Below are 24,952 nucleotides of genomic sequence, written 5' to 3' on the forward strand. Positions count from 1 at the left end.
GAGGTTTAAGGGGAGAGCTGGCAGCAGGGAAAGGTTCTGGAAGGTGCTGGGGGGCTCCTGGCAGCATGAAAGGATCCTTTGAGAGCTGGGCATTGCCACTGCAGATGCACGCAGGCGCTGCAGCGCCCGGAGCGGGACAATGGTGTTGCTAAGTACCAGGAAACGATAAGCAGGCAGAGACATGCGGTTGAGTGCCGGGGGGGCGGGGTGGTGGGGAACAAAGCAAGGGAAAGCGGGGTGAGAAGGGAACCGCGGGGCTTATGAAGGCCTCCAGCCTCGTCCACCTTTCCTCAGGGATTCTGGGCTCTTCCTGCAGTCTGTGTGCGGGCTTGGCCTCACTGCGAGCGGTTTCTTCACGGACAAGCTGATTCTGGTCAGTGTTTTCACATGCGGCTGCAGCTATTTGCGAGCCATGAGGATTAATGGCTGAAGCTCAGGCAGGTCACGCGTTTGACCTGAGGGGTTTGCAATCTCTGCTGGTGGGACACAGATGGCTCCGGTGTTGTCTGACTGCCTGGTACACCTGCTTTAGGAGCCATGGAAGGTACTCCAGGCCTGCTCCCAAGTGAGAGTGCAGCTGTAGGGTGATGACAGTGGGACACATCAGGAGTTGACCGGTCTGTTTACAAGGTCAGGACAACTGCAAGAGGAGATCTGCAGCAAGCAAGGTGTGAATAGAGCTGAAAAAAACCCCAAATCTGAAGGATTATTTCAATCGGAGATAACCAGGCATTTTTAGAAACCATGCAGTCTGAAGGGAGGAGGGCTGGCCCCAGGCCCAACAGGGCTTTCAGGGAGAGGTGCAAGCCCTTTGGAGTAGGGCAGTGTTTAGGAAGGCAAAGTTCACGTGCTTGCCACTCCTTCTGGTGAGGAATAACTGTGTGTAGTCTCCAAGACACCTGAACCTTGTTGTTCTACATGTATCCAACAAAGCGAGTGGCAGCACTGGGAAGGGGACAAGTGAGACAAAGCAACTTGCTTCACTGGGTAATAAACCCCTGAGCAGCTGGACTTTGGATGAGCTGCTCCCGTGAGTGGCAGGTTTGCAGGCAAACATGCTGCCTTGTTTACACAGGCATGCTTGGAGCTGCCTCCCCAGCAGTGACATCCAAGGAGGCTCCTGAAGGACAGGTGGTGGTAGCTGAGAAACGTGTAGTGGTGGGAGGGTTGAGTGTCCTTCCAGCCTGCAGGCTGGAGCTCTGTAGAGTCATGCTCCCCAGGGTTATGCTCTGGTAACTGAAGTCTGGCTTCAGAACTGATTCCTTGTCCAGGTTTTGCAGGAAGGAGCAATGCAGTGGATGCCAGCTGGGTCTGGAGCACAGGGACATGGCCCTTGATGGCAGGTGTGCAAATGGAGTGGCAGAGAGCCTTGGGAGCTGGCAGAGGAGGTGGACTCACAGTTGAAGGATCCCTCATTTGTTCTCTGGCTTTTCTCCAGCTCATACTGGAGAATGTCTTCAGCCTCACCTTTTCCTGTATGGATTTTACTCAGAAGCAAATAGGGCTGAGCTGGAAGAAAATGCAGGACCTGAGGCCTCCTCGTCACTCCTGGGGCTCTGCAGAGTCCCAGGGGCAGGAACTCCAGCCTGGTTTTGCTCTGCACCTCCCCAACTTGACCACTTTCACTCCACACAGTGATGGTACCCAGAGTCTCAGGCACCCTTGTTCCTCAAGAGCATGTTTTCGTCCCATTGGGCTGTCAGGGCCTCCCACCTTCATGCTTTAATCCCATTCCATGTTCAGCATGGTGCAGGCAGGGCCCAGGGCTGGCAGCACCATGCTGGGGGGGAAATAGGGTCTCAGGGAGCCTGGAGGTGCAGGGTGAAGGTGCATAACCCACCCTGCTGCCACCACCAGGGTTTATGGGGCTGTCACTATCACAGTGCTGAGGCTGGGGGGGCTGCTGCTCCTCCAGCCTATGAGACCCATCTGTGGCACTGCTGGTTCTCCCCATGTGGGCTGGCAGGACAACCCAGCTCCCTGCCCTGAGTACCTCACTCTGCTTGCCCCATGCTGCTGCAGAGGGACCCGGAGAAGGCAAGTGGTGCAATATCCTGCCTTTGTGTGTGCCAGTGCCGTGTCCCCCAGGCTGGGCGGCGGTGAGGGAGCTGCTGTTCTCTGGAGGTGCTGCCCTTCAGCTCCACCACTCACTGGGCCCTGGGGTTTGGAGCGGAAGGGCTGAGCCAGGCGCTGGCACGCTGCTGCTATTGTAGTTGCCTGTCACATACGTCTCACAGAGTGGGGCCCGCAGGGAGATGTTCTGCAGCAAAGGCTCCAGCCCTCCCAGATGACAATAACCCCCTCGGGGGCCCGGCTGCTTCCTCTGAGCTCTGGAGAGCTGCGTGGGCCGAGAGGGACCTTCCCGCTGGTGGAGGTTCTGCATGAACAAAACTATCCAGCCTCTTCCCTGAGCCCTGGTAGTGCCAACACCCTGCTGCTTGCTGGGACACCAGCTCTCCTCCTGGCTTCCCCACTTAACCCATATGGTGCCATGTTCCCGGTGAACAGCACCAGCAGCTGTGGAAGGAAAGTGACTACTTCTGACACAAAAAAGCTCAGGGGACAGCTTTGGGGCAGTCATCTCCAGCTGCCTCCTTGGGCTGGGCAGAACAGGATGCTCTTGGTGCTCAGGATGCAGGAGGGAAGGGAGAAGGATCCTCATTTTCTGTCCCTGTGTGATTTTCCCTCCTTGCCCTGCTGCCTTCTGCAAACATGGCTTTGTTTTGCCCCTGTGCTCTCCCCAAAACTGGTTCCCAGCACAGCATGGGGTGACAGAGCTGCTGAGTCTTGCTGTGCATGGTGTGCTCCGGAACCAAGCCCCACATCAGCTGCTAGTGTGTGCGGAGAGGCTGTGGGGGGTTATGGGTTCACCATGCTCAGCTCGGGGCTGCTGGTGGCACACGAGCTGTCCACATTGTCCTGCTGCTGCCTGTGCTTGTTCCCAGCACCCAGGAGCATCCCCAACCTGCCTGCGCAGGCCAGAAGCAGCTCCAGAACAGTACACATGGCTGTGCTGGTCAGCAGACTCCATCCCTCCCTCTCTGTGCAGTTTCTGTCACCAGGAACTCTTGCACAGAGAGGCTGGTTGAGCAAGAGGCACCATCACTGCAGGTGTCAGCAGGATCCCAGGCACACAGTGGTCAGCACTCTATGGGTCTCGCCTCTGGTGGGTGCAGATACCTGACTCTCCTGGTCTGATGGTAGGACATGCTGCTGCACCAGGTCCCAGGCTTTCGCCCGTCCTTCTCAGCCCTACTGCACCACGGGATGCAGCAGAGCAAGGTCAGCCTCAACCGAGCACCTGTTCCCTACATGGTCCATGCCTTGTATGGCCCTGTTGGTGCAGAGCCGCAGTGCTCTGGGTGGCCACAACTGCAGGGGCAATAACTACCCAAAAGCACATTTCCCTTCAGTTTTGTTTGCTTATTCCCGCTCGGTGTGTTTCAGTTTGTGTTTACAGACAGCAAATTCCACACACTGACCCTTTGTTTGCTATCACAGATCTTTCCATGCCATCAGGTTGGCTCTTGCAGCGTCCTGTCTTCCTGCACCCCAGCCCTCTTCCCTGTCCGTGCCTTGCTTCCGAAGCCAACTGAAGAGATTCTGTATGTGCCTCCTCAGCTCCTTCGGTCTCCCAAGGATCCCCAAATCCACTGCTGGGAATTGGGTTCCATGTTCCTCTGCAACGTGGGCCTGTCTGCAGTGCATGTGCAGGAAGGTGCCTCTTGGCAGCTTTTCCTGCACCTTTACAAGAGCCTGGGGACCAGAGGGGACAGAGCTCAGTGCTGGGACATTGTCAGGAGCTCTTCTGTGCCTCTTCCTCCACACCATCCTCATGGCTGTTGTCGTGCATGTGAGACAGCCTTCAGTTATTCCCCACTCTCCTGTGCTCTCACATATGAACCACAGACACCTCTGTTCACTTTCCTGCAGGGATTATTTGCAACAAGAGGAACCAGGAGGGATTTCCCCATGTGAACATCCCATGGTTCTGTGGCTGGGGAGGTGTCTGTTGTCTGCCTCTCCTGCTGGCAGCGACCCTCAGCCAGGAGCAGTTACCTGCTCCCAGGACTGGCCCAGCTGCACCAGTTGGCCTGTGCCGTCAGTTTGCAGCTACCTGCACCCTCTTTCCAGCACAGACTTGGAGGATGCACTACATCCTCGTCCTCAGCAGCCAGCGGGAGAGGAGGCTGATGTGGATGATTGTGCGTGAATCTCCTCTGCCAAACAACTACCAGCGGGTTAATCATTGCCTGCGCTGTGCTACACAGCCTCCCGGGGCTGAGCTGCCCCGGCCGGGCACCCTCAGCGTAATTCCTTCTCCTTGCTTTGCCTTTGCACCTGTTGCAAGCTGCGTCCCTGTGCGGGGGCTGTCCCCGTGCATCCCTGTGCAGGCGGTGTCCCTGAGCATCCCTGTGCACGGGATGTCCTTGTGCAGCCCCCGTACACCCCCGCAGCTCTGGAGCGGGCCCCGCATGACAGCGCCCTCTGCCGGCAGTGCGCACGCTGCGCCCCGGTTGAGGCCTCCGCCACCCCTCGCCACTGGTGGTAGGCGCCGCTGCGTTTCCTGACGGGAGTTGTAGTCGCCCCGCAGACGGACTCGCTTACCCAGCGTACCGTGCGCCGCCGCCGCCGCCGCCGCTCTGCGTCCCCCGGCCCGGCCGCTCTGCTCGCGGCCGCCATGGGCTCTCTGCTCAGCCGGCGCATCGCGGGTGTGGAGGACATCGACATCCAGGCCAACTCGGCCTACCGATACCCGCCCAAGTCCGGTGAGGGCCGCGGCACCGCTCCCCTCAGGGACGGGGACAGGGGAAGGCTTCTCCCCGGGTCTTGTGCCCCCCAGGCCGCCCCAGGGGGGGACAGGAGTAGCGGGGGGTGTCTGGGCCGCGGGGTCCCCAGAGGAGGGGCCTGCGGGAGTGCCTGTCACCGGCCGGGCCGAGCGGGACCCGGGGCTGGCGATGGCTCGGCTTGAGGCCTCCCTGGTGGGGATGGATGGTTCTCGGCGTAAACCCGCGGTTTGAGGGCGTCTCGGTGCCCTGTCCGGCTGGGGTGCAGGGATGCAGGAGTGCCGTGTGCCCAGGATCTAGCACTTCAGTGATCAGCCCATCCTGGCCCTCTGTCAGTGCCGGCTCCGTCACTGCCCTTTGGTCCTGGTGGGTCCTGGTAGGTGAGCAAGGCTTCGCTTCTCTACTCTGGGACCACAGCAAGTCGTTGCTCTGCGGCAAGTGGGGCATCTCCTGCTGCCAGAGAGGAGGCCACAGGGGAGTTTGGTTTGGATGCAGGAGGAAAATCAGATGTGATGGAATCAAGGATGGAAAACTGCCCATATGACAGCCTTTATCCCCTTGACATGGCACAGTTCTCACCTTGGGGACCTTGACTGGCAGGGCCTATGTGGGTGTTTGTTTCCCAAAGGGAGATGTTGTGGAAGCTGATGAAGTTGTCAGCAGTGCCACTTCAGTGAAGCTGGGGTGATCCCATGACTCACCTTGTCTTACACTGGCATTTGAGGTTGGCATGGCTCAATGTATTTAAAGAATTTTGTTTATTCTTCTCACAAAACAATTAATGAGGGAATTCCTCCTGCAGTATTCATTTGCTTGCAGATGTCTCTAAGTTTCTGTTCTGCTAGGGTTTTTCCAGGCAGGCTGAAGACTCTGAAGAGCAGCAGTTTGGGTTCCCTCATTCTGGAGTACAGCTGTGGCATAGCCTTTTAGTTTAGACTCAAGTTCTGTGTGTGTGCAGTGACTTGCTGGCTGTGACATCCTCGGGGCTGTGTGATGGAGGAAGCCAAGTCCTCCCAGTGTGTTTGCAGGGGGTGCAAGGTCTTCTTGGATAGAGTCCTGCCATCATTACACCTTGTCTTGTAGAAGGTTGGCCTTCATCAAGGAAGGTGATGTGGAGGAGATGGAAGGGGGAAACCTGCCTGGAAAAATTCTTCAGCTGTGTTGGCTATATTAGAAAATGGAACCTATTTAAGCCTATTTAAGGGGTGGGAACTAGTTCATTGAGCTGCTAGGAGAGGCAGATGTCACTGCTGCATCCCAGCAGGACTGTGCATGTCCTGTGCATGGCTGGGGGGCTTTCCTGGTGTGGGAGACAGGGTGGATGTGAACTGGCTGCTCAGCTGTAGCTGTGGTACCAAGGGCCCTGCTGGCAGCTCTGTTACAGCGTAGAGGTTGCCCTTGGTTTCTGTTGACACTTAGAATTTTAGATATGGCCGGATTAATTTATAACTACCATATGCAATGAACATTAAACTGCTTCTTTCAAATCCTCACACTCTTGTTTCTGACTGTCATGCTGACCTGGACTAGGATTTAATGGGGTTTTAGCCAATGTGCTTTGCCAAGGTAGCTGCATCACACACACAAAGCTGGGTTTCTATGTTCATGTGCGCCCTGGGAGGGGTCCTTGGCATAGATGCTGTCAGAGAGTGTTCCATTAGTGGTACTCTCCTTGTAAAACTAAACAGATAATACTCTCAAACAGTTGATTAAAGAAAAACATTGGTATTTCCTTAAAGGCTCTGGATACAGTTAGATGCTTGGGGTTTTTTTTTGTTGCACTTGCTTGTGCTCTTTCTGAAAGTACTAGCTTTAGGCTAGACCTTTCTCTTCACCTTCCTTCACGTTTATTTAACAAGGATTCTCTAGACTTCAGGAAGGGAGAAAGGCTGTTCAAACTCAGGATCATTCTGGGCAGGAGGAGAGGTCATGGACAATTCTAACGTGGACATTCAAGGAAGGTAACTATACACAGGAAAAGTAAGGGATCTTAGGATGACAACCACTTCTTCAGGTGCAGTGTCTTCAGCAAGACGCTGTCTCTTCTGGTCCTGCAATCTTAAGTGTGTTTGGCTTGGGGCTGGAAAGATTTGCTGTTGGTGGTACAAAACCTGCCAGTGAAGATGACTGGAAGTGAGTGTGCAAGGTTTTGTTTGGGTTTAGGAAGCAAGGTGGAAGTCAACAAAAAGTTCTTAGGCTAAACAGTTGCTAATTCTAACTTGATGCTGTGAGCCCTGAGCTTGCCTGTCTGGAGAAGCCCCTTTTCCGTCAGCCGTGTTAGCTGTTTGAATGTGTGCACTGGAGCATTAGCAAGCAGTCTCCTGGCTGCTCAGACATTACCCTTAAAGGCTGTAAGATGTGGTAAGAGAGTGTTAGCTGAGGTTATTCATCTTGTGCAGCACCCAGGGCTGTTGGTTACATTTACCTTCTTTCCCTCTGAGTCTCTGATTGAAGCAGATCCTGACTTATTGCAGGTGTCTGGGCCGTCCCTGGTGGGCATTGGTTTGAAGGAGGTGGGTTTGCTTTCCGGAGCAAATATAACACCTCACAAGAAGACCTGTTGTGCAAGGAAATAAACACTAACTACAGGTGTTCTGACAGTATTGTAAGCAATATGTCAGCCTGTGAAAAGGAACACGGATACTCCATCAGGTCTTCCCAGGTGATGGCAGCTGTGGAGTCACAGCTGGTTGCAAATGCAGTGCTGAATATTCACTACTTGCTTACTGACTTTTGATGTGGTTGTTGCTGGCTCAGTCGTGTGCTCTGTGAAGGTTTGAGCAGGTTGTTGTGGAATCCACCTTGGTCCTTGTGAGCCAGAGTCCCTGGTGAGACATACAGATTGTTTGACAGGTTTGTTGCAGCTGATAGGAGGTTTTGTAGTAAAAAATCCCTAAAAATGCCCTGCTTATTCCTCCAAGGCTTTGGGTGTGGATCACTTGTGTTTCTCCTCCTGCATCTGGGGGAGCTGAAGTTGCTGAAATGCTGTGACACCTGATTCTGTTCTCTAATCTGTCTTCACTGGTATGTTTTAACCTTTTTGCTCGCTTTATGGAAACAGTGCTGGCATTGTGGATGCCTGACCAGTTGAAGGGGGTTGGAGAAGGGCCCAGTTTATACAGAAGAATTAGCATACCCATGAAATGGGGTTAAAAATGGGTAATTGCAAGGAACAGTCATGATGTTCTCTGTGCTCCTGTTCTTGAAGCAGGAAACCAATCCATGTTCCTGCATGCAGTCTCATGATGCCCCTATTGCTTTAGCAACCACTGAGCAACGCACCAATGTTTTCTGCAGCTCCTTAGTCAGCTCGTCTCTTGTTATAGTGATCTCATCTGCAGAGGGGAGCGGGGCAGGGAGCACATGCCCTTGAGATGGCTTTTCTCCTCTGGAGTAGGCTCTTGGAAGAGAATACCCTGGACGTTTTTGGAAGGGGGGTTGGGGGAAAGGAGGCAGATTACTCCTCTTGGAAGCTGAACTGCTTTGTTGTTTGGGAATGATGCTTTAATCAAAGAAAGAGCATTTTTAAATAGGAAAAGAGTACCCAGAGCTGTACCCAGCCCATCACTACCTTCTCCACTCATAAGCCATGTGTACTGTGACAGCATCGAGACAGAAACACGTTCCTGTATTTCACACATAGCTTTTGCTCCTCACCTGTGCCACACAGCACAGCAGGTCAATTGCCTCTGTACTCCTCCTGTAGTTCTGTGGGAGCTTCGGCTTGACCGTGCTGGTGACGGCCACCATCACCACTGATGCATTGACTGGAGCATTCCCTTCTCTGCAGGTTTGCCCAGCACCAGACTAGAGCACTTGCGGGTCAAAACCAGTTCCTTTTGCTACTGGTTTGTTGCTGGATTATATTTAATCCAGCTCAGAGCCACATTCTTGTTTGCTACATGGTAGCTTTTGGTGGCCCAACGAGGATGGGAGATGAGGATGGCCTCATCCACATGTGGTGCTGGTTCAGGCTCAGGCTGTGTTTAGAGTTTTGTTGTCAGCATGCCATGGTGTTGAGTGTCTGGGTAAATAAAAAGGACTCAATTTCTGTCACTTCACTGTTAATTCTAATAATGGTGAGAAACCTGAATGGACATTTAATTGCTTTCTGTTAACAACCATTGTACGATACAGCCCTTGTTTTGCTGGGGCTGCAGTTGGGTTGTTGACTCTGTTCCTTGCTGTTGTAGGGTGTTGTGTCCCCTGTCAGCATGTCACTCGTACATCTCGTGTGTTGGGTGTGCATGGTCACGGCATTAAGACTTTGCATTAGTTAGGGAGAAGTAATTATGACTGGAGCACCTTCATACTGGTGCATCTGTGATAATAAAACTCCATCACCATGCTGGACTAAATGTTAAGCATTTTGGTGTCACTTGATGCCTTGGAGAAGCCTTGGGTTCCAGTCTGGTTTTGTGTGGGACAAACTAATGAGGCAGGCGTGGCCATTCTGGGTGTCCCAATGGTGTGTTTCCAGCCACTGTAAAGTTTTCCACCAATTTCTGTTAAAAACACTGCTTGTGCTTCATCTACTTTAGCAATGTTGTCTTTTTGTGCTTTCTTTTACCTAGTTATCTCCCGTGTTTTGTGCTGATTTACCTTGGGGAAGTAAAGCCACAGTTTTTCTGTGCTCTGGTGTTTTTCTCATGTTCTCATCCTTGTTTATTTGTCTTCTTTCCTTGTAAGTGTGTTGCTGCATTTTCCAGGAGGATTTCAGTTTGTAGCAGTTCTGGGGAGGGTTAATCCAAAGATTTTTTTGCTTTCTTTTTTTTTTTTCCTGTGGAAGAGGATGGTACTTAGCATCCCCCTTGTGCCCACAGCCATAGAACTCTATCAAAGCTGGCCTTGCAACAGCTGCATAAGGTAGGTCAAGGTTGTTTAATAGGCTGGGAGGACATGTGGGGACAGGGTTCCAGAGCCATAGTTGTCTGGCTAAAATCCTAAAGCTGTCTTGGTAATGGAGTTGGAAACTGAACCTGGAGGTGGAGCTGCAGTGGGATTTTAATGTGTACAAAATACATACAAGCCTTGTAGAGGCACTAAATACCCAGCTGGTCTTGTGCTAGGTATGTGGATGTCACGGTGACTGGAAAAGGGGATACGTTGTGTTCTCTTATGTGAATTTTCTTTGTCCTTCTACTTCGTCCTTTTAGCCCTTGGTGTGATATTTACAGAAGCACTTTCTTAAAACATTTTGTCTCCACCTTGGGCAAACTCTGAGTTGCCTGTGCCAGTAGTTGAGAGGAATAGTGTGTAACTTTGGTCTTACCTTGAGAGCTCTGAACTGAATGTGGTGTGGTAGCAACTGGTTTCTGAAAGCTTGCAGTGAAACATCTTTTCTGTTGTTGTTTTGTCTTTTTTCGCTGCTGAGAACTGTGTTATAAATTTGTGTAGACAGTTTGTGCCATCTTGGTTTGTTAGCTTTGCTGTTGAGATCTTGCTGAAGTGGCAGCTTTTGTGTCTGCAGCAGCACTGGCAGACCCCTGGGGTGTTCTCCTCACAAGTGAATTCCTTTTGAGCTCCTTAAAGTGGTTTCCTTGTGCTCCTTGTGACTGGCATTGACTACATTCCTTGTTTGCTCATTAAGGAAGTGCCTCTGGGAAAAAAAAACCCTTCACATTGAAGGAGGTGACTTAGCAGGAAGATGAAGGCAGCCTTCTTTCTGAATGTGGAGTTGAAGCTGTTGTTTTCAATTAGAGAAGTGTTGCTGTAGTGCAGGGCGTAGCGTGTATTTCTGAGAAATCCTAACAGTGTTAGAGGTCCTCAAAGTACTTCTTAGTGGAGCACAGGCAGCATGGCAGGTGCCTTGAATGTGCTAGTTCTGTGACTCGGTGTTGTTCCAATTGTACAAGAGAGATCTTTTCATTCCAGGGTGCTGCAGGGTGATGCTCTCCTGGCTCCCTGCAGGCATGGGGTGTCAGTGGTGGTGAGCAGTCCTTGCCTGCTGGGGCTGTGTGTCCTCTGCACACAGGATGCAGAACTTCTGCCACAGAAAAAAGCTTTGCTCTGAATCTGTAATACAGGTTTGCTGAGGTGAGTCAAGCCCCAGGATGTCTCATTCACTGTGTATGAGGCAGCTGACTGAGATCCCAGGTAAGCAGCCGCCGTGGTACTGAGACATCTTGCACAAGTGTTGTCTTCACGGTTAATCAGATAAAATGCACCAAAACACAGTCCTGCTTGACCCATGTAAAATCTATTCCTAAACCCAGTGTTTATTACGCTTTTGTGAACCTCAGGATAAGCATAAACCACCACAGTGTTTTCTCAGGTAAAGAGGCTGTATGCAGCTGGCTGTGCTTGGAGGTGATATGGAGATTAGGTTTTCAATTTGTAGCTTATGGGAGGGCTTGGGAAAGGTTGCTTGTCATTTGGAGCACCTACATTTTTTCTAGCTGATTCTGTAGGGCAGATTCTAGGTAGATTTTGGACCTGTGCTGAAGTTGATGGTTGTATGTAGAAAGAAGGACGTGTTTCTATAATATATACATCTGGATGCTTGTAAGCTGAGCTCAGCAGTAGCTGAGCACTACCATGGTCATTACAGCACTACCATCTGTGCAGAGCAAGAGCCTTTCTTAAAGCATGGAGGAAAAAAGGCTTCATGGAAAAAAACAGCCATTCAAGAAACCCTTTCCATTTCAGAGTAAATTGTGCTTGCTCTTAGCTAGAGGGAACTGCAAATCCTTTCATAATGCCTTCATAACGATTCAGATGATTAGTTACTGCTTCTGTAATGACTTGTCTTAAAATGAATCTTATGCTGTCTGTGCACTGCACATAGGGAAGGGAATGTACGTTTGGCTCAGTCCCTTTGTCACATGCATGAGAAACCCCGGCTCCGAAACTTCCAGGGAAATGGCTGGGGTGGAGCCTCCTCTTTCAGTTCTCTCCTGGTTCTTATTTATCTGAAGTTGTAACTCTGAAGTACATGTTTGATGATGTTTTCCTGAAGTCATTGTAGGAGGGAGCCAGCTGCATGGTGCCCTCATGCAGCTGAATTGATTGGGTTGACTTTGCAGTTCATCCAATGCTCCAGGATCCCAGTGACCTTGCACAGACTTTATCTCCTGAAATCTGCGCTGTAGTGCGTCACCTTAAAGATGAATGAAACAAATATGCTGTGAAGTTTTCAGAGCTGAAGTTCAGTTTAGTCAGTCTCAGGGTTTATCTCCTCCAAACATCCCTGTTTCTGCATTTAGAACTGTCAATGTTATTGATTCAGCATTAAGATGTGCAGTCTTTAGCACTCGTAGCAAAGGTTTTATGTGGTTCTGTCCCTGGGATATGGGAATGGAAGAGGGGAGGGAAGGCAAACTTTGCCCAACAGGAGCCCCTCTGACTCTGCAGGGCTTTGCAGAGGGAAGAATTCTCATCCTTCTCTGAGCAGGTCGATGGTGTTTGTAGGACTGGATGGTGGAACAAAAAAGAATTCCTTGGAACTGAGCAATGTTGGAAGGAGCTGACTCTTACTGCTCCCTGTCCCTTCTCTGGAAAACAAGTTAAAATGGAATTTTCTCCACTGTAATGATCTATTCTAGTTTCCTGGGCTTCTTCCCTGCTCCTACTGTTGGCAGTGTCCATTAGTAACACAGGGAAGGAGCGAACCAGCAAGTATTTTCCATGTTTTATGTTCTTCTGTACTTGTGAATGAAAAACTGCACAGACCAGCTATTCTGTGGGAAGCATTAATTTAGATGTGTTTTTATTCCCTTGTGGTTTTCTTTTTCTAGGAAACTACTTTGCGAGTCACTTCTTTATGGGAGGTGAGAAGTTTGACACCCCTCACCCTGAGGGCTACCTTTTTGGCGAGAACATGGATCTAAACTTCCTCGGGAACAGACCTGTTCAGGCAAGTTCCTATATGCTGTCCATTTTACCCTCTTGTTTTCTGCCTGTTTTGGGAAATCTTTGTAGGGTCTTGTAGAGGAGGATAGCACAGACCTAAGAAACCCTCACTACTTGGGGAGTGTAATTCCAGTCAGAGGTGCAAGAGTGTTCCCCTATGCCATGGCTCAGCTTGCCAGTTGCCATAGCTGTTCAAATGCAGGCAGAGTTTTCCTAAGAAGCAATATTCACCTTCTAGGCTTATTTTCACTTAAGGCAGAAGGAAGAATTAGTGGAGGAAGGAGGACAGGAATTCAGGAGTACAGATTTTAGGGACTAATTATGATTGCCTGGGTGGTGTTAAGACAGATCCTGATATTTGTTGGGGTTTGCTTGCTTTGTAATCTAGGTGGGCTGCTCAGAAAGTCTTTCCTTTAGTTTTCCCAGTTGCAACATGGAGCTATTATGCTGGGCTCACAGGGGTCTTACGAGACTGTGAAAAGCTACCTGCTTGAGTGACTGACTTATTCTTCTGTTATAAACGGGGGGGGGGAGACAGATTGGACTTTTATGCAAGTGTTATGGTTTGGTTTTCTCTTGCATCTCAGAACTGCTTAAAAAAACCAAAAGGTAACAGCAGAAGCCATTTGGAGCTATTTTCAGAGTGCTGGAGAGGAAAGAGTTAAGAGCTGCTTGCTTTGCCAGCTATTTTCCTAGTTGTTTCTGCAGCTTCAAAATGTGAAAAAGAAAACATTGTTGCCATGGTTCTCATCCTCAGAAAAGCTGTGACTAGAAGTTTATTCATGCTTGTAAGGCTTGGGGGCAATTCAGTGTCACCCCTGGTTTACAGATGGGGAAACTGAGGCAAGATGACTCACTGAATTGGATTGGTGACAAGCAATTTCTGCTGAGTTATCCTCAGGCTTTGCCATTGGTCTTTTCAGCACCACAATTAGTTCACAGCACTCTGCAGGGTAGGACAAGGGAGAAGCCAGAAATCCTGTGTTCAAGCAGAAAGTGCAGATGAGCAACAGAATTAGGAAGGAAGGACTTTAGATGGAAATTGTTCTGGATTAACAGTGTTGTGCAGGCATGGGGATGCTCAGTGCATGTCCTGTGCCATGTCTGCATACAGGACCTGTACAGGACAGTGGTTAAAAGCTGACTGCTTCTCCTTTGCTCTGTGACTAGCAGCTGCACAGTGCTCCAATAAAAGCCAAAGATGCAACTGTAAGCAAAATATCCTGTGTGTCTATGGCTGTAGGGCCTAGCCTTGGAGAGTTAAATTGCTTGCATGTCTCAGCTTGGGTTTCCTTGTAGACATCCCAGCACTGAATTTCATTGTTTCTTCAGAGGGGAGTGGGTGAGAATGCTATTAACACAGTGGGACGTTTGCCAAATAGGTTTAAGAGAGGGAGACTGTTGTGGTATATAGTTTGCCTATGTAAAGTTGATGCCTTTTGGCAGCTCTGATTAATCTTCAAGGAAAAAAAAACACTTGAACACAGAGCAGCAGAACTGCCTTCTGGACATGGACCACGTCTTCACTTTGCAGTAGCTTTGGTCCTGACTGCTCTGTGTAGAAGCAGTGCTACCAACCACAATACCCAGCAGTCAGGGTGCAAGGAAAGTAGTTGCTGCTACCCTGTGAATTCTCTGCTGCCTGTGGCTGCGGCACAGGTCTTCTGTGGAACAATGGCTGATGGAGCGTGGGCACACGAATTATGAAGGGCTGAATAATCCCTGATTTTGACTTGCACAAGCCAGGCTTGAAACTGAGTGAATGACAGTGAACCATTGTGGACTGGCTGCAAAGCAGTGGGCATCTTGTGCCCAATCCCGATGTCTTAGCATTAGAAAATGGCGGTTATGGACAGTCCTAAATCAGCAAGTGCCTACGTGGAGCCTGACATGAATTGAGGATGAAGAAAGCTGTAGGTAAAGAAGCAAAAGTAGCAGTGCAAGCAAGATGAGAGGAAACTGGGATGTGTTAAGACACAATAGTGAACTGTTAGCAAGTTTTGGAGACCAGGCTCTCATCTGCTTAATGTAACCAATTGTATCTTAGTTGCTGTGTGCTACACTGTATATGTATCCACTAATACAGCAAGCTATTGATTATGTATCCAGTCTTAATACAGCCAGTTATTGTGTATGTATCAAAGCATAATACACTGAGCCATTGCAAGCAGATGCAGAGACTAACATGGAAATTCTAGCTTAGCCAATAGCTATGTATAGATAGGCAGGTGGACAAACTAATGTAACCAATGAAAGAGTGTTTAGTAGCGCATGGGCTCTCAGTAACTGTATAAATATAGGCGATCCTGATCAATAAAGTGGAACAAGATGTGTAACTCATATTGAGTCATCCTCTTGATTCTGGGTTCCTCTGACAGTCTTCTATGTTGATCAGGAGGCAGCATGTTTCCCCTCTCTGACTGTTGCCTCACCAATGCATTTCTGTGGTCTGAGGACAATGCTGCAAGGTTGTGTCCTGGAACTGCCCTGAAGCTCAGCTGCAGTAGCATTTGGCTGCCTGTTTAGCAGACTCCTCATTTCTACGGAATCATGTATATTGGTGGTCCCTGGTACTTCTGCTCCATACCAGTCACTCCCTCTATCGTACTGCAGGCGACTTGGTAGGTGTGTGTCTGAAGGACCCCAACTCCAATGAGTCTGTGTGGTGGCACTTGCTGGGTACATTCAGAATTACCTTCTGCCTGAAAGCCTGTCATGTAGCGATGTACCTTTGTGTCATGCCATTGCTTTGACTTGGAGGATGGCTGTGTCTCCAGTGTGAGCACCTATCAAACTTGGCAGCTGTGTGAGTGGATGTTTCAGCTTCAATTTCCACGAAGCAGATGGGAGATACAGCAGGCAGGTCTGCAGCCGTAAGGTTGTGGTCACCACAGTAAGCGGTTTCCTTTGCATTTCTTGCTAGAGAGTCTGTGACCAGTGAGGAGAATTACAAAATAAAGCATTATTATCCCTTAGACAATCTATGAAAGAAGGTCTCTTGACAGTAGGACAGGATGAGGCCCCCTATCTCCGTCTCTTTTCCAGAACATTTGCCCCATTGTTTAAGAATAAAAAGAGTTTCCCCCAGTAATCCAGGGCTTCAGCATACTGATTAACAGTCAAGTCACCCTTTGCATGCTGTAACACACATGGAAGAGCTGCATTTCTTCTGCTCAAGCTGGAGGTGGTTTCTTAAGTGGAAATAAAAGCTTGTGAGAGAAAGGCTTTGCAGAATTCAGGGTGCAGGAAAAGAGCTTTCTTAAAGTACTTACTGCCAATATGAGCTATTGCTGGGCCAGAGCAGGATTCTTATCCTGAAACATACTTGATTTATCTGTAAGTAGAATTTGCTGTTACTGTTGTTGTGCTGAGTACCCTTAAAGATAGATATTTCTTGGTTTGGGTAAATTGTATGCCAGGTAACATGCTACTACCTTTTATGGTATAATAATAGGAGAATGATTTGCCTTTTTATTCCAGTTTCCTTATGTCACTCCAGCGCCACATGAACCAGTGAAGACGCTGAGAAGTTTGGTGAATATCCGCAAAGACTCTCTCCGACTTGTGAGGTATTGCTATTGCCTGAAGCTTTCATTTTATTCAACCCAGCGATCTGTCATCCAGAGCCAAACTGTATTTGATGAGGTTTTGGAGAAACATCTGAATTTCAGATCTCTGTTGCTAGATATGTGTAGAGGTTTCTGTTTCCTTGTGCTCAGAGCTTTCAGGTGTTTTTCATTTTCCTTATTCCTAGACTTGAGCCATCTGTGTTTCCAAATAGGACTAGTGATGTATCTGTCTCTGTAGGACAGACTAGAGTCATAAACAAAGCTATAAAATCATTAGTATGAATGGAAGATATTAGTCAGGTCAGTAAACCTTACAGAGAGATTTCTTTCTGTGTTCTTATGCAGGGAGAAGCCAGAAAGTGGCTGATCCTGGTGCAAGTCACAGGCCAGGAAGATTTACTGGTCTTGAGTGAAATTTCCTCAGGTTCTCCTGCTGCCAAGATAAAGTTTGGTCCTAGTGTTATGGATTTGTTTAGATGGCTGGTGGCCCATGCATAGGGGAAGGGGGACTGGATAGTCATGGAGATCTGTTTCATTGTGCTGCGCTCAGATCTAAACCAGCACTAGCTGGATGTAATGGCAAATGCTTCGACCTGTGGCTGCCCTCTTTCAAACAGATGGCTGAAGTACAGAGGCCGAGCATACAGTGCTTTGTTTTGGTCTGAGCTACTGGGCAGATGTCCAGGCAGAGCATTTCTCAAAGATTCTTGAATTGCTCAGAGTTCTGTGTTTCAGGCACAGGGCCAGCTTCCCCTCTCAGCCAAGGTGGTTCTGGGAGCATGGTGTAACGTGAATAGTTTGAGTCATAACCGCACAAACCCCTTAGTTTGTTTTTGTGTGAAAAATGAAGGGTTTGTTTCGTTTTTTTTAAATGAGTAATACCTGTGGTTTTAAAACTGATTGAACAGGAAAAGAGGGAAGAACTTCTGAAAAAGTAACCATTGGTAAACTGCTCTGAATGCTCTGTCACCCTTTCAGCTAAAGGGTGAAGTACTTCTCTAGGAAATAGCCTTGCTTTCCTCCCACACTTGCTGTGGAAAGGGTATTCTGTTCTTGCAGGCATCCACGTAAATGGTGTAACATCTTGGAAGCCAAATGGGAAGTGGCTTTTTCACTGGGAGAGGCCTTGGTGTGAATGGAGGAGTTGATGGGGTTTAGTACATACTGTTCTTTCATTCTGCTTTCTCTGGTTGCCTTCCCAGGTGGAGTTGACGCTCTGGACTATATGAAATGTAGTGTCCATGCACCCTAACAGTGTCCTGGTTTGCATCTGTCTAATTCCTGGTACTATCAGTTCTTTTGCTGCTTTGTTAGCTCCAATAGGCTCTTGTGCTGCTGCTGCCGTATTACTGCTGTTAACACCATCATCAACATTATTTAATTTTGTACTGATGTAGACCCAGAATGAGATTTTAATTGCCAGTCCCCAAGGGTACATTGTGTCTCGTGCCTTTTCTGCTGTTCTGTACTAGAGGCTTTTTTTTATTCTTCTTTGTACATAAAGACACTTTGTGCCCTCTCCGGCTTGGCTTATTTAAAACAAATAGTTGAGGTTTGCACATTCTTTCCAGAACTAGTTAAGTTTAATTTATCATCTCCTCCACCAAATAAAATGTTACTGGGTTGAGTGTCGGGTCTGATGGTAAAGTGCTCACGAAGTTTTTGTTTTTCATAGTCATGGGATGGTTTGAGTCCAAAGGGACCTTAATGATCATCCAGTTCCAACCCCCCTGCAGCAGGCAGGGACAGCTTCCACTAGACCAGGTTGCTCCAAGCCCCATCCAACCTGGCCTTGAACACTGCCAGGGATGAGGCAGTCTCAGCTTCAACCTGTGCCAGGGCCTCAGCACTGAAAAAAATTGTTCTCAATACCTAATCTATATCTTTCAGTTGAAAGCCATCCCCCATTGTCCTATCCCTGCATGCCCTTGTAAAAACTTTCTGAGGGTGCACTCACTGTCCATGTCACTGACAGAAATATTACACAGCACTGATCCCTATACCACCCTTGTATTTAATTGAAAAGTCATTGTTCACCTGTGAAGAGGGTGTTGGTCTGTAATTTGGGGTGCAGGACTTTATGGAGGAATTTGAGGAAATGTCCACTCTGGGCTTCCAGCTCTCACCAGAAAAATTCTGAGCTTTTCCCAACTGTGAAAGTTTACAGCAGCTTTGGAGAGAAGCAGTAAACCTGTGGACCTGAGTCTTCAACACCTTGTGCGAGTGCTTGAGTTCTAGCAGGATGAGACTCTGAACATCAGAGGAGGGCAGCATGAGTTTTGCTGTTAACCACTAACAGAAGAAGAGTGCCTCATGTCTGTATCATGTCCCTCTTCTGGCACTGGATTGGAAGCTTTATTTCACAGCTGAAGTACCCGATAGGCTTAAGCTGGCTGTTTACTCTTACCTTGAAAGCACTTCCAGTCACTAGAGGAAGATCAACTCATAAAGCAATGTGCTTCATGGAAAAATTACATCCTGGGACAGCCTCTCTGCTTCAGTGTGGGCTTTGGATAGCATCATGGAACTAAAGTGCTGAAGGAATCAGCAACTGTAGTGATTTGGGAATGTGTCTGAAGCAGCAGCAGCAATACCGTGGGGAGTAGTGAGACCACTGAGTACTTTGGATAAGGGCCTGAGAGGGAGGTGGATAATTGGGACTGAAGAAGATGGCTGAGTTACTGTGAGTGAAAGAAGGGAAACCCTTCTCTTCCCTCTCCAACACAGTGGGGCTGATGATCCTTGGAGCTATTCATCCTGCAGTGGAGGTGGTGATGGTGAGGGTGCTGGGACTGCCTGGTCTGCAGCCCTGGACAGTGTTAAACTGTACAGATCTCTGCAGGATGCTTAAACAGGAAAGCTTCCATTTGATGATGATCTCCCTCAATGAACACTGATAGAGATGTCAAATGCCTGCTAAAACTGTTGTAATGCGTATCTTACAATGCTAAGTCAAGCAATACTTCACATTTATCCTGCAGGTCTACTAAGTTTTTGATCAAACTTTTTAATCTCCTCAAAGGATGAAATCAGGTTTGACTCCACCTAGTTCTATAAAATTGTCATAGTTGCTGTTAATTATATTTTTATCTTTTAATTCTTTAACAGACAGACAAAAAGAGGTGATGTCACACCAGGTGGCCTCAGCTCCCTTGGTCATCCTGCTTTGCCTTTTTCACCATAACATTGGATCAGCTGTTTGTTCTCAAAGGTGGTCAGTCTCTTCTGCTCTATACACATGGTTGTGGAGGCTGTGCTCTCATGTGCATGATTGAAAGGCACACCTAGCAAAGTCACTGGTTTCTAAACTTGTGCATGCATCTGTGGCTACCTCACACCAACACTGTCTGTAGGGTTTGACTGAATGAACTGTAATCTTCAAGTGCAGGTGGAGACAGAAGAGCTCTTGAACTCCCAAACCACTCCTGAACCACCACCTCCTTGTCTGCCATATCCCTTGCAAAGAAAGAAGGAATGCAAAATGTGTGTCTTCGTCTTATTAGTCCCCTGAAGATATGTCCCACTGTTCTTGCACCTTAAGGTGGAACATGAGATACCTCTGCTTCTCAGAGTATGCACTGGTAGTCCTTGCTTGTTCCTTGGTCCAACTACCAGTTGGTATAGCTGCTTATGCAGTCTTTTCTCACCTGAACTCCTTGCTATGTGGCAGATAATTTTCTTAACCTCCAGCACCAGGCATTTTGCAACTGGAAGATGTGTACACAGCCTTCCTGTGACTGTCACCATTTAGGCATGTATACTTTGCCCCCTGCTTGAGTGATTGTGTTCAAGGCAGGCAGGCAGGGCTTCCTACCTCCCAGCAGGTGCATCCTCCAAAAACCTCTCCAGGCACTGCAGCTGGTAGTTGGTAGTGGCCCCTGCATGGTTTCCCAGGGCAAGAGATCTAGTGAAGCCTAGGTTTAGAAAGGTTTAACCTCTTTGGTTCTAGAAAGGATGGAAGCATGTTCCGAGTGCTGGCAGGAAGGTGAAGAGGTGACATTGGGAGTAGGGTGGTGATATGGGAACCCATGTGTTTTTTGTGGCTTCTCTGAGAAGACAAAACAGGCAATGGTTTTACCATTGAAGAAACGTTGTTGTGTGATCTGCCCCCACCCCCAGGTTTCCCACTTTGTTACTTCTGGCTGTTACAGATACCTGCATCTGTGGTGTTGATTTGTAACTCATGCATGTGCTAGCCATCTCTATTTTAATACCTACCGTATATACAGTGAGTATAGGCCTATGAAGTAGCCTTCATTGGTGCTTGCCTTCAAGGGGTGATGGTTTTCCCCCACCCTACTTCTGGAGGAAGTGTCAAAGGTATCATAGCAGGGATCCACTGCTGCCAGCCTCAGATCAGTGGAGGGCAATGCAGCACAGGAGAATTTGCAGGAGTTTGCACTTCTGCTTTCTTGTGGGCTGATTGTTGCCATCTGTTGTGCTTGGGTCAGTTCAGCACAAAATGTTGATGCTACCCTTGTATTTTCTAGGCAAACCTGCCCTGCTGGATAGAGTATTTCTTGTTTACAGCCTTTGAGTGCCATGATTTTATCCTTTTAATGCAACTAGCTAGTGTGAAAATACCATCTTGCTCTATCCTGTATATTGTATCCAGTATTTGCTGCTGCAAGTGTTCAGACCTTTAGTTCTTGGGATTTGTGTTTTTATACTTGCATGTTGGGTGTATTCTAGTTTGATTTCCTGTTCTGACATCGGTGAACCTCTGGCAAAAGTCTTGTTTGGAGCTCTCCACCTCCTTCACGCAGGAATGCAAGTGTATGCTCTAGTGGCTCACTAAGGTTACATTAGTATGTGCGTTAAGTGTTTGATTGTACTGCTCTCAGATTTTATTTGGCACCTTCTGTATTAAATGGCTGAAGTTGAACATTTCATTCTTGTTCAGTGTGGTGTTAAATAAAATTAATGCTGGAACTCTCTTAATTAGGCAGCAGATATTCCATCTCAGTGAACTTGGTAAATAAGGATTCCCTTGACAATTTTCGGATGGAATTATGTGGTATGCCTAGCCCATTTCTGAGTATTTTCAACAGTGCAGCATATTCATTGAGGCTACTTAAAGAAGGGAAAGGCTGACTGATACTGCGAAGTCAGAGATAGTGCCAAGCTTTTCCTGAATAGTTTAGCTGCTTGGCTTTGACCCAGGCATCATGGCAATTAAGGTAGTACCAACAGACAAGTGAGGGTGGAGCTGAGTGTACATCAAGTAGTGTTGTACACCTCTCAAAGGCAACCTGTTGCATTCACCTTTTCTGCACAGTGTGGGGTCTGATGGTGGTACCTACAGTTGTAAGGTTATGGTGGGATTGGAATTTACGTAAGAGAATCTGCTTCTGCCCTGCCAGTGAATCACATCCATTCTGTCACTTTGCTCTTCAAGGCAGGAGAGGTCTTCTCATGGTGTACTGTGTTGGCTGCTTGTTCCAGATTGCTGGTTTCCCTGCCCCCTCCTAGCATGCCATAACTCACTGCTCACCCATGCCCTTAGCTTGCTGCCCTGGACCTTTCTTCATACCACCTTCTTCACCAGATTTGTTACCTGCCTTTTTCTAGCAGTAGGGAGGAGGAGTAATCCTGGGCACTGGTGATCACATACTTGTTGAGTGGCCCATAGCCAAGTTATAACTCACCTTTACAGAAACTGAATTAACTTCTAAACTCATTCTCTGTTGGTTATCATGCATCTGTTACACAGTTGAATGTGTTAATTTTTGTTTATACAATAAATGTGTGCAAGCTTCAGTCATTAGCAGCATCAAAGGTTTGGTTGATGATTTATACTTTTAAAGGTATTTGAAGTTCCTGTGTTTGGATGCTTTCTGATCTGAATATCAATCTTCTGTCTGATACTGATCACACAGATCAGTGTGATCTTTTGTTGATCAGGAGTTTTGGGTTACAGAAACCCTGTTATTTACCAGTCGTGCGCCATTTCATTTGCAGAGTTAAAACAATTGGGCTTCAGACTTCTCAGGCCCATGCAGGATTTGTTTAGCCTAAACACTGAGTCTAGTGTGAAGTTTTAAAAGGAGGGAGAATGTTTCTTATCTTAGGATTTGACATTCTTATCTTAGGGTTTGACATTCAAGAGTTCACTTTTTTGTCTCATTCTGTGTCCCAGCATTGTAAGGCTCAGTGAGATTCGTCAACACCATCACTATGTAATTCACTTGCATAAATTCAGTCAAATCTTGGAAGAACTTTTCTTGGAGGAAAGAATGGATGTCTCCTGGGAAGCCCCAGTGGAAGCCCATGGTGCCTTCTGTGCCCAGAACACCTCCACTGGAGTACTCTTGTCCTGATTCCCAGAGTGATCTTGATCACATCTCATAAGAATATGTTCTAATCCTCTGGCTTTGTCTTTCAGGTATAAAGATGATGTTGACAGTCCTACTGAGGAGAATGGAAAGCAGAAAGTCCTGTACAGCCTGGAGTTCACATTTGACGCAGATGCTCGTGTTGCCATCACTATCTACTGCCAGGCTACAGAGGAGTTTGTTGGTGGCATGGCAGTGTAAGTCCTGGGCATGTGGGCATGTGGAGGGGCATAGGCTCTCATGTGATGAACCTGTAAGAAACCTCTAATTACCCCTGAGGGCAGTGCTGCCATGGATGGTGGAGAGGGAAATCTTTTTCTGTTTTGTTTTATATATTCTCATAGCTTTGAATACTATTTTCACTTCCCTCCCACCAATATCCTTTCTTTTTATTCCTTTCTTGGTTTGTTTTTTGGTGTGGAGAAACCATTTTGTGTGCATCAGAGGAGAGGAACTCACAAGTGTATGCTTTGTCAGCAAGATTGTCTATGAAATTAAAAAACCCAACCACCCTTCCCTTCAAACACTAGTTGTTTTTAACCCAGATCACCTAACTCACTGGATTTCTATGATCCCTGTGATGGGAGCATCTGGGCCACCAAAGTGAAGCTCAGTCTGACATTTACATAGGAAATCTGTGGAATTGAGGCCCACCCAAAGCCTATTTTGAGATAAATGATCTCCTCAACACAGGATGCTGGGAAATGGTCATCAGGAGGATTTATTGCCTGAAACTGTGTTTACTGCCAGCTAGTCTTTGCCTAGCTGTAGAAAGAATAGTCAAACTGTCATCCATGGGGTCTTTCTTATATCCTGGTAGTGCATCCTACAGCTTTCAAAACCTTTTTATCTAAATCAGCATGTTTAAACCATTCCAATCAACGCTGTATTTCATAACACTATGCAAAATTTCCTCTCTGTATTAAGAAATAAGGTTGCTGAAATGTGCTTTCCCTGGTGTGAGCTGGGTACATGTGAGCTGCTGGTACGTTACAGCAGGCTTCCTATGGCCATGGGACAAAGAATTCTTCTTGGTCTATGGGTAAAGGAAGATTCGGGCTGCAGAAGCTCTTGGCTTCCTCTGGTAGAGGCTTTTGGCTGATCAGCGGCTCTGTGCACGTGATGCTGATAGCTTCTGCACTGGTGCTCTGGATTTGGGGTTAACTTATGTTTTATTGGAGGGACCTGTAGAGGTTTCAGCAGGGAGAAGTACATATGACAAACCATAAAGCGGCTTATATGTTTTATACAAAATATAAACGTCCAACTAATGACCAATGAACAGTGTATTTTTAGAAATGAGACAGGCTCAAAGCTGCCATCCAGATGTGCTTTCCTCCAAACTGGAGGATATCCCAATCCAGAATTTTTGCTTAGGCCATTTCACTTCTTCTGTTGAAGCCTGTGAATGCCTTTATTTTTGGGAAGTAATAAATTAGGTCCTTTTAAGTGCTTGAAAAATACCTCTCAACAGACTGTGAAAATGCTTTCTATTTAGATTCAGCTTGTCCTGAGCAGAGCTGAATGAAGCAGGATACCTTAGAATAAAGTTTCCATGTTCTGTCTCTTGGGTCCTTAGGTTTCCTGTGAATTTAGTGCTAGTGAAGGTGTTGGAATGACAGCCTTGGAGATTGAAGTCCTCTTTCCCTAATACAGGTACAATGTGGAGAGATGGCCAGTGTCCCTTGTGCTGCCCTGCAGTGTTCCTTGTTTTTTCACCCAAGAAGGAAACCTGCTGTGGGCTAATGGGAAGAGCTGGGGGCCTCTGTGGCCAGGGTGGATGTATTTACATTGCCAGACTTCAGCCATGGCTTAAATCAGCGAGTCTTGTTTTAAATCACTGATTTTAATCTTGTTTTGCACATTCACTTGTTGATTTACTTGGAGACTCTCTTTGTCACTGGTCAGTAACGATGAAACATCTATTATCTGTATTTACAACTCAGTATAAACTTCACATCAACCTTTGTGCTACATTTTACAATAAGCTTAAGTCAGTAAAGAATATGCATGTAGTTAAAAATGTATTTTTTCCAGACTCCTAGTTTTGCTTTTTGTTGTGTCAAAATGGCAAAAAAGAAAGTTATTCTAAAAAGAAAGATATTCTTTTTAACCTGTGTCTTGAACCAGGCTGTGTTGGGGTGAAATGCAGCTGTCACCTGAGACCAGCAGTGTAGCATTCTTGTTGGTTAACTGCTCTATGTTGGACTCATAAGAACCCATCTTGTCAAGTTGTGCCTTTAATAATTGCCTAATGGAAGTATTATAGTTGCTGAATATAACTATTTCTGGATAGAGTGTGTCTTCTGTAACTCTTAGCTCTCCTCTCAGCCTTCAGTTGGTTGACTGAAGGAGGAAAACACAGTTTCTGGTTTACTTAAAGAAAACGTTACTTAAATCAGTGCCATGC

At 47.5% G+C, this 24,952-nt stretch overlaps 1 protein-coding gene across 4 annotated transcripts in view; it reads left to right on the top strand.

Moving 5' to 3' along the window:
- Positions 1–4,613: 4,613 nt before the first annotated feature.
- The window catches only part of MGRN1 (mahogunin ring finger 1), a 55,012-nt gene continuing 34,673 nt past the window's right edge, over positions 4,614–24,952 (top strand). For 3 of the 4 annotated variants that reach the window (XM_031052266.2, XM_031052267.2, XM_031052265.2), the window contains exons 1-4: positions 4,614–4,769; positions 12,524–12,642; positions 16,119–16,207; positions 22,593–22,739. In XM_031052266.2, the coding sequence (XP_030908126.1) occupies positions 4,682–4,769; positions 12,524–12,642; positions 16,119–16,207; positions 22,593–22,739 (443 nt within the window). In that variant the 5' untranslated portion in view covers positions 4,614–4,681. Of the gene's footprint in view, positions 4,770–9,633; positions 9,654–12,523; positions 12,643–16,118; positions 16,208–22,592; positions 22,740–24,952 lie in introns of those variants that run through there. The other variant, XM_031052268.2, reaches the window with a different exon arrangement.

The sequence above is a fragment of the Melopsittacus undulatus genome, chromosome 8, assembly GCF_012275295.1.
Source record: "Melopsittacus undulatus isolate bMelUnd1 chromosome 8, bMelUnd1.mat.Z, whole genome shotgun sequence".
In the NCBI taxonomy this organism is placed as follows: domain Eukaryota; kingdom Metazoa; phylum Chordata; class Aves; order Psittaciformes; family Psittaculidae; genus Melopsittacus; species Melopsittacus undulatus.